Source organism: Colletotrichum truncatum (genome assembly GCF_014235925.2).
Source record: "Colletotrichum truncatum strain CMES1059 chromosome Unknown Contig_0002, whole genome shotgun sequence".
Classification (NCBI taxonomy): domain Eukaryota; kingdom Fungi; phylum Ascomycota; class Sordariomycetes; order Glomerellales; family Glomerellaceae; genus Colletotrichum; species Colletotrichum truncatum.
The window spans coordinates 6630325-6639479 of record NW_027222399.1 but is presented as its reverse complement, the minus strand read 5'-3'; the positions used below and the strand labels follow the sequence as shown (position 1 = coordinate 6639479).

The following is a 9155-nucleotide window of genomic DNA, read 5'->3' as shown; positions in this document are numbered from 1 at the left end:
CGGAAATAATGAAATGTCACCCAGTCTTTCACGTCTCATTATTAGAACCAGCTAAGAACCTGGAACACGCTCAGGAAGAACTCCAGCGGTACTGGAACCAGGAACGCCTGGACCAAGGAAATCCGCCTCGACAAGGCCAACACCGAAGGAACCCTAGTTACCAGAATCCCCGGCACCCCAGGAATTGAGATCCTTGAGGACTGCCGCTTCCTGCGCCGCTACAACACGTTCCTCCTCCTCCTACTCATCAACAGACTGTATACCTCGACGAATTAGATCAGAACCACGCTCCTTAAGAAACCTCTTCTGTTTGCGAAGACGAGACAAACGACCCAGAGCAGCGGCAAGCTGAGTCTGCAGGATCTCGAGGGCCTCCTCGGCCTCCTGTTCCTCCTGCTCAACCTTCTTCTGCTCCCGGAAACAACGATTCACTAGAGAAATTAGCAAAAAAAAAAAAAAAAAAAAAAAAAAAAAAAAAAAAAATCATAGGAAAAGGACATACGGGCATTTGCCACATCACCACCATCACAACCCGTTAGACCCCGTGCTACACACTCACTACAACGCTTCGAATTGGCGAGATCCATCTTGCACACACGATGATGCTGAAAACAAGGCGAGCAAGGCATTGCGTCGTAACCACGATGCTCGACAAGAATTCCTAGAGCCTGACGATTACGCTTGATTTGAGCGCGCCGACTTTCGTTGGAAACCGATTTTTGAACGCGACCTGACATGGTGTCAGCATCATGAATGAATAAGGACGCACGATTGACGACTCCCCAACCTGGGAGCCCCGACCTACTTATGTTGGCCTTGAGGACAAGACCATCGAGGGGAGACCTGATGTTACGACCCGTTAGATACACCTAACAAGACCCACTCGGTTGGGCGGTTATGACAGGACTTTGTATGCAGGGCCACGGGAACAAAAGGTAACCTCTCGGAACGGAAGAACTATAGAACGGAACAAGTCACGTGATGAATCATTCTAGGTTAGAATGATCTAAGAAGAGTTGGGGGCCAACGGATCATGTTCGATCAATATGATCTCCAACGACTATAGACAATACGTGTAGATAGACTCCTATATAGACCAGGACTTGAGTACCTGCTCAAGCCCTCTAGATAGTTCTTCAGCAATCAACTTATGATTCATCCTCGAATGACTTTCAGCTTACCTCTCAGTATTGTGAATACTAAGAACCTCGTTACCATAGTGTAAGACTGATCACCTTACCCTAACCCTACGATCTACCAGAACGACCTCTACGAACCAGTGTTAGTCTCTTACTGCACCTTCTGTTAGCAGAACCCTACTGTCAGATAGCTGGCCGTAACAATCAGCATGTTCGTTCTTGTTTTTCTACTCGACAGTGCACTGTGTGTGCTCGAATACATGGACCATTTCGTCTTCCAAACAACTAGCAAGCCGTTGGTATACGGCATCAAGTTGAAAGTGGAATTCGCTGTGTTAAACAAGCTTCTTGCTTTTACACGAATGTCGTCATGCAACTGCCATCGACTCGAAGATTTATCGACGACCAGTCAACCAAAAACATCTGGCCTGAATACCAGTCGCATGACGGACCCGACTTGAATCGAGACTAACTGGACAAAAGTCATATTTGAAAAACCTTTCGAGACAAACTTTACGCGAGCGACATGATAACAATTCGATTAAATCGCCGCAACGAGCCCTATAGAAACAGCTTTGGACATGTTGCCCATGAAGCAAGCACATAAGTGTCACCGCTTTCGATAAGGCAGCATTGCTGTCTGAGACCATACTTTTGAAAGTAGAACTCGATTCCACGAAATTTCACACCTGTCTGTCCACGACGGTGTTGAGAGGAAGGATCGCTGGCCTAGGTACGACGACCTACATGCCGCACTGTATTCGTGCGACTGGTCACTGCAAAAGGCACAAAAGCCTCAACAATAACCGCTCTTCAATGGGCAAAGGGATTCTTAGTAAGACCTGCCCATTTCTGGACTGTAGTTTGGCGTTTCCCTAACTACATGCCAGGATCAGTCATTTAAAATCGATTCGACTGAATACCGAGTATTGCACAGGACATCCTAATGCCATAAGTCAAACTACTCCTAGCAATTATGAAGAGCGTGGTTGGAAATTAATGATACCCCAGTCTTACAGGACTGAATGCAATACCACAAGTCAGCATCGAGTCATTACGCACATAGATACCTATTTTATTTTCACTGCGTCAAACAATGATTCTCAGTTACCGAGTCGTATACGCTAGAGTACAGTCCAAGACGACAACTAAAATTACAACTCATATCTAAACTCTTTGTTTTCCAAATCCGTCAAGTCCCAGAATTCGTGATTCTCTTCCGCTCTATACGCTTCGCCCAGAGCCGCCTTTTCGGCATCCCGCTTCCTGTTCCTCCTGTCCAATACCCAACGCATGACAAATAGGTCAACTGTGACCAAGAAGTATATAATGCAGATGGAAATCTTGGCCGGGAGATATCTAGGCGCATCTTTGCTCTGGAAGGTTTGCGGCGAGATGATGTTGCCCACGGTATATGCGATGGTACCGATGCATGCGACGGTGATTTTCTTGGTCGAGCCGGCCACGTTTGTGGACTGAAGACCCAGAATCGTAGTCCATCCGATTGGAATACCTCCCGTTGTGTAGTATCCTATCAGCGCAGGTACCCTCTCTGTTGTCGCCATCAAAATGGCACCCACAATGGCAGGAATATGGCCCGCAATACACCAGTACAGGCGCTGCCTCGTCTTCATTGCCAGCCAGGTCAGACCGACCAAGGCCACGATTTCGTACGCACCGAGAGGCGTGACGAGGAGTAGCGATTCCTCGCTCGTGTATCCCATTCCTTTAACAAGAATGTTGCCGAAGCTGGTGGCAATAGAGTTGGGAATGTTGGCTGCGAAAATCCAGAATGAGTATAGCCAGGTCATGGTATCCGTCAGGGCCTCCCATACATGAGACCACTTGAACTGCTGCGATCCGATACCCTGCTCGTTTTCGCGAATACGCTCCAGATGCGTCGCCTTTTCCCCTTGGGAGAGGAAAGAAGCCGTTGCAGGGGAGTCGGGCATGATGAACCAGAATACGATGCCAACCACAGTTGTCAACAATCCCAGGAACAGAAAGATGAACTGCCAACCCCGCAAAAGGGCATTCGGATCTTTTCCGACATGAACAGCGACACCGTAAGCAAAGAAGCCGCCAAACATTTGCGCAGCACCGCACACAGAAAACCAAATGCCGACACGGAAGGCCTGTTCTTGCTTGGTGTACCATTGTGAAGTGAAGAGAACCCAAGCAGGTACGACTGCCGCTTCAAATACGCCGAGGAGAAAGCGGCAGACGAGGAGGCCGGCATAGTTCTTGCAAGCAGCGAGGCAAGCCAAGACGACACCCCATAGTGTGATATTGACGGAGGTATACTTGGCCAGGGGGAAAAGTTGAATGAGACGGATGGTGGGGAACTCGAAGGCGAGCTGACCGAAGAAGAAGATAGACGCAACCCAGTTGAACTGGTTTCCATGCAAGCCAGTGTCTTTCTGGATACCGGTGACGCTGGCGTACGAGATAGCGGTCTTGTCGATGTACTGCAGGAAATAGACGATGCAGATCAGTGGCATGATATGGGTGTCGATACGACGTTTCAGTCTGCGGTTGCTCTCGGGGTCCACGGCATGGCCCAACGGGCCCGTCTCGTTGAGCAGCTCCAAAGCTGCATCAGCGCCAGATTTTGATTGGTTTTTTGCGGTTTGCTTCGAAGCAGGCTCAGTCGGACCGGAGGTGATTGATGCGGGTCGCTTCTCTACATCGGAGGACGGCTCGGTAACCGGAGCCTCTGCGGGCCCCTTTTCGTTGATTTCGGCCATTAAGCGGTGGTGAACCAAATTTCACGAAGAATGTAACGAGCGATAAAAGCTAGCAAGCGAGGTGGATGATCATGCAATCGACGGGCACAAATCCTTTATCAATCACTTCTGAGCCATGCAGTCAGCCCATGGGTTGGAGCACATCATTCTCAACGCCAAAAGAGTCATAGCCCTCGCAGCTGGCGAAATAGTCCTCATTCATTCGCCAAGCTGTGAATATCAAAAGTTTTTCAATTGCAGCATCCACACATTACCGATCAGAGGCAGAAGATCCGCTGAGTTCGACGTATCAAGAGGGTCAAACTGATGATTATCAGCTATCAGCCAAGCACGTCATCGACGAGTGGATGGTGCAAGTCGACGAGAATGGTATTTTTGCCCTTCAGCCCCACTTGCTCGGACTAATGCCGACAGGCTTCGGGAAAAGATTCAACTTCGCTACCAATCATAGGCGAGAACTGCGAGTCCAGAACGTAAATGGCTATCATCAGATGGGCCGTTTTGTCGGGAAAAGACGTTGGGACCATAAAACCTTTTTTCAGCCCTGCTCTGATTCACAATGGCACGGATGATTTACCTCGTGGTCAGGAGTGTCACTTTAGGCTTGCATGAACTCCTGTCTAGCCCTCTTGTAAGTAGTGAGTAGCTCAAGTGGCTTTTTGAAGTCCCAAATTCATTTTATTGTGGCATCTCGGATAGATAGTACTGTTCAACTCATCACATTAGCTCATAGATGGCATCAAGTGTCCCATAGTGTCGACCGTATCCAATCATAACAACCTATGTCAGATGTCTAACATAGCCTCTGTGAAGATTCCAAGTCACAAGCATTGCATATGGCTTGGAACATCTTTATATAATCAAAGGTTGTTTCAAGTTGGGGGCTGTCATCCACATGGCTGTGTATTAGATTTACTTGGAAGCAACACAAGGCTTCACCCTTTGCTGAAAGCAGCGTCTTTGTTCCAAAATAAGGGGTGATGAGTGGGCCATGCAAGGTTTCCTTTGAAGTTGCTGCTCTGGCGAGTGAGGCTGCTTCTTTCACATACAACTTACAAAGGATGCGTAAGTCTACCATTGAGATGCCACATATTGGTCACTGGTTTTGCCATCTCATGTCACAATTTTACCCAAAACAGAAGTCTGAAAGAAGCAAATGTCACACGTTTCGGCCAGCCGCACCAAGAACTACGAGCTTAATGATTTTCAAGTTGAATTGGGTTGCAAAAAAAAGAAAAGAAAAACGTTGCTTGTCCTTACTTACCCAAAGTCGAAGACACTGAAACAATTGCTTGCATAGCTATGAAAAAATGTTGATGGTGGCCTTTCTCCCGACTAGTATGCGTTTGATTCCAGCGCTTAGCTAAGGGCTTCCCTTCAAAACCATGAAAGACAACTCGGCCGGTCTCATCAACCAAAAACTAACCCACCATTTTGCTTCTTGAGTTAAATTAGGTATAATGGCTGTGATCCGATGAAGTTATCAGTGCATGGGTTCGATCAAACAAGTACAGAAACAATTCATCTTTGCTAGGTTGATCAATGATTTCACATTGAGCACTTGTTTCCTTTTGTAAATAGTAACATCCTCAATTATACAAGGCATATCACATGGAGTTTTTGGATAATCCCTAGATACCAAGATTTACACACTAGGTAGGAAAATCAAACAAAAGAATTAAGATACCTGACAGATTTGATCGGAAACGTGCGCTGGGCTATACTGTCCGATAGATATATACGAGCGCTGTCCTCAATGGCATATGGTGTACATAATAACCAATAACACCACAGTGAAGCAAGTAGCAATGTATACTGAGTACGCATGATTGCAACACACAGCATAGGTTACGCAAATCAACAGACATTTTGGCCTGGATGCCTGCGGAGAACCAAGCTGGCTTATCAGTGGCAAACTTGACTTGACATAAGATTGGTGAGGTTCACGGCCCACTTCAAGTCCACATATCTTTCTAGAAGAGGCTAACACCGCAAGAGAAGAAGTCTGCGCGAATGTTGCCTCGACCATTAAACGTCATCCAGTCTCACGATCAGCTTCTCGAGCGACATTCCGCGCTTGTAGCGATAATTCTCCGTTCACTGAAGCCTTCATGGGGTTGCCTCTCTTTCATTGGCCAAGGCCAGGTCAGGTCCCGGCGGTTTACCCGAGTAGCCGGAGAAACTCACTAGAGGGACCGAGTTCGGCAAATGCGGGGCCATTTCGCCGAAACCTCGGAGGATCCTCCACTCCTGAGTGGCCGGTTCCGCCGGGACTGGTCCGAATCCCACTTCATGCACCTGCCGATGCATGCGGGGACACGCTGAGTGAGGGTCTGATGACGACCAGCATGAGGTGTTCGTCAATCTTCAAGCCGCAATACTTCTTTCTTTCTGATCTTTTTGTGTCAGCAACCCAACATTTGCATTTGAATCTTCTATCTCATTGACTCGACTATCGGCTTAGCAACAATGGACGTCTCCTGCCTGTGCGGTACAGTTACCGGAAAGGTCAAGCTTTGTATTTCCACTTCCAACGCCGCAGGGCTATCTCTCAGCCATAGCGATGTTGACCGTCATTCGACTGGCCTCCTCTGCGCGTCCTACTGTCCCATCGAGCAGCCTGATTCGTTGAAAGGAACAAAGGAGCGGTATGAGGTAGATGGATACACAAGATACTTCTGCTCAGTCTGCGGTTGCCATATCTTTCGCAGTCGGCCCCGAGGGCCCGAGACAACATGGGAAGTTGCTACTGGTGTCATTGACCAAGAAGCCAACAGCTCAGACAACATTGATTTACGCTTCGTAAAACATACGTCAGTCGTCGATACAAAAGATGGTGGGATCTCAATTTGGCTGCGGACGGTTGGTGACCTCACATTGGAAGCTCTCGAAAACGCTGAACCAGCGGTTGACGACAAAGCGAAACGCAAACTACACGAGTCATCAAACGTCAGCTCGACAGTACTGCCCGCTTCGTGCGCCTGCGGCACCGTCAGTTTTCACATCACTCGCCCCAACGAAGAAAGCTTTGTTCCGCACTCTGGTTATCCAGACTTGCAGTATGCCGCCTGCGCCCACTCTCCCGAGTTCATGAGAAACCCCAAAGACGAAAAATGGTGGGTTCGCGCTGACGGCACGAAGTACTTGGCGGGAACCTGCGCATGTCGCTCGTGCCGCCTCATCTCCGGCTTCAAAATCCAGACTTGGACGTTCGTTCCACGCTAAAACATCTTCTTCCACGTTCCCGGTCCCGATGGACAACAAAACACCGTACAGCTCGACTTCAAAACGCTCCCGCCTGGTGTCTTGCAAACCTACACATCATCATCGGGGGTGCTCCGCGAGTTTTGTGGAAACTGCGGCGCAACTGTGTTTTGGCACGACGAGTTCCGTCCTGATGTGATCGACATCAGCGTCGGCCTGTTCCGAGCAGAGGAAGGGGCAAGGGCAGAGACTTGGCTCGACTGGTGGACCGAACGTTGCAGCTTCGAAGAGGAGACCGAAAGGGGTCGCAGAGGAGCGCCCGCGCGGTTAGCCAGGGAGTTAATCGACGGTCTAGAACGTGGATTGCGTTCAGGGGGGGTCAAGAAAGGATAATCTCTGTAAAACAATTCCAAGAGAATGCTTTAAATCGAGAGCAATAACCGGCAATGTCACCCATCATTACCAGCTCTACATTTTGACTGATGACAAATGATACTTTGTTTTCCCTCGTCGGACACCATGCCTTGTTAGGTCAAAGTATGCGAAAAATCCAATCTATCTTCATGGGAAAGACGAAGGTCTGGCAGAAGCCCCTGATTTGGCGCCAAGATATGCTTTCGAGTCATCCCATTTCTGGGTTTGTTCAGTTTCGGAAAAAATCGAACGGTGTATTCATTCGGATGAAACGCGTTGGTAGCCATTAACATATAGCCAGCTATCCACGCATTGTTTAAGGGGGTATTTTCGTCCCGCTTGGTTAGCTTGCCTTCAGCGCATGACTCAGTGTATCCGCTCTCGGCATCCGAAGCGCGCCGGGCCGGGGAAGTAGTAAAGAACGGACGGACGGACTGATGTTTTGTGTTTTATCGGACCCGAATCGATGTGGGGCGTTTCTATTACGCTGGGCAGGAAGAAATATCCTCCTCCTCCTCGTCTGAAAGAAGTGGTAGCCTAACAGCTGCCTTGGATTAGTAGTAGGTGAGCTTACGTATGGCGGAGCCTCGAGCTGGAGGGCATGTTAGCCTCACTTGGCGTGCTAACTGTTGAGGGTTTGACAATTCGGACTCAACCGAATAACCCCGCAAATCCTTCGTCTTACGGTGCCGGACTTCCACTGCGCCTCGCGGTGTAGGTGCATGGCAGACAGACCATTCTCCAATACACCCAATTGATGGGGATGCGAAGAAGCGAATTGGGCGCGGTAAGGAAAGATGTTGAGAATAGGGCACACATCGACTTCTAATAATCAGACCATTCATGGGCTGTCGGTATAGTCCGAAGCCACTGACATACTGGCAATGTTCAATTGGTTGCTGGAAATAGAAACCAACACGCTTATGCACTGAAATGGAGCTTCTGCCGCCTCTTTACCTTACTGGATCTAGAACATGAGGTGAATCGTGTGTTCATAAGCTGTTTGGGCCATGAGATGTCCGTGTTGACAGCAGGATGAGTAGGCTTCTGACAAAAACCATCCAACGCTGAATGAGGTAGTAAGCTGAATTCCGCATGACTACATTGGGTGACTGGTTAGGAAGACGGGAGACCAGCCGCGTGGCTGCTTATCCGAAGGCTAACGCCACCCAAGAGACGCGAATGGTAGCCAATTGGGATCGAGCCATTCGACAACACCTACAACGTGGGATTCATGATATGCAAGGCTTGGCTGTCCGAATCATCAAAAGTGGCTTAGAAGGAGCGGGCCCCTCCTCTTGATGCTGACTTGGTGGACTGGGTGATGAGATGTAGGCGATGCCTACAATACGAGCCACAGCCAAGACCGTAGGCTACTTCATCTTCCCTTTGTCTGTCTAGTACTGAGGTACATCGTATGTCGCGTGGATCAATGCCTAGTGATCCGCAGGTGCCTGCACTTAGCATGCATGCATGAAGACTACTGCTGCGTGTGTAAGGCAATTCGAGGCCTAGACGATTGTAAACTTATCAGGGGATGGCTGGCTCAGTGTGAAATCTAGATGATGATTCGGACCGTTGGTTCCAGGCGTGGACAATTTGTCGGACGTAATTGCTTCCGGCAGACCGTCTCATGCTTAGTCTTGGGAGA

General features: G+C 48.8%; 3 protein-coding genes across 3 annotated transcripts; 1 reads left to right on the top strand and 2 right to left on the bottom strand.

The window, feature by feature from the left end:
* Positions 1 to 240: 240 nt before the first annotated feature.
* Positions 241 to 737, bottom strand: CTRU02_204770 (uncharacterized protein; the record flags this gene model as incomplete). Its single annotated transcript, XM_036721248.1, has 2 exons — positions 241 to 431; positions 560 to 737. 2 exons carry the CDS (start codon positions 735 to 737, stop codon positions 241 to 243), a joined length of 369 nt encoding a protein of 122 aa, XP_036587232.1.
* A 1556-nt stretch (positions 738 to 2293) lies between these two features.
* CTRU02_204769 (MFS allantoate transporter) lies at positions 2294 to 3886 on the bottom strand (the record flags this gene model as incomplete). Its single annotated transcript, XM_036721247.1, has 1 exon — positions 2294 to 3886. One exon carries the CDS (start codon positions 3884 to 3886, stop codon positions 2294 to 2296), a length of 1593 nt encoding a protein of 530 aa, XP_036587231.1.
* Positions 3887 to 6355: 2469 nt separating this feature from the next.
* Positions 6356 to 7111, top strand: CTRU02_204768 (DUF636 domain protein; the record flags this gene model as incomplete). Its single annotated transcript, XM_036721246.1, has 1 exon — positions 6356 to 7111. The coding sequence occupies one exon, from the start codon at positions 6356 to 6358 to the stop codon at positions 7109 to 7111; it is 756 nt and encodes a 251-aa protein (XP_036587230.1).
* Positions 7112 to 9155: the final 2044 nt, after the last annotated feature.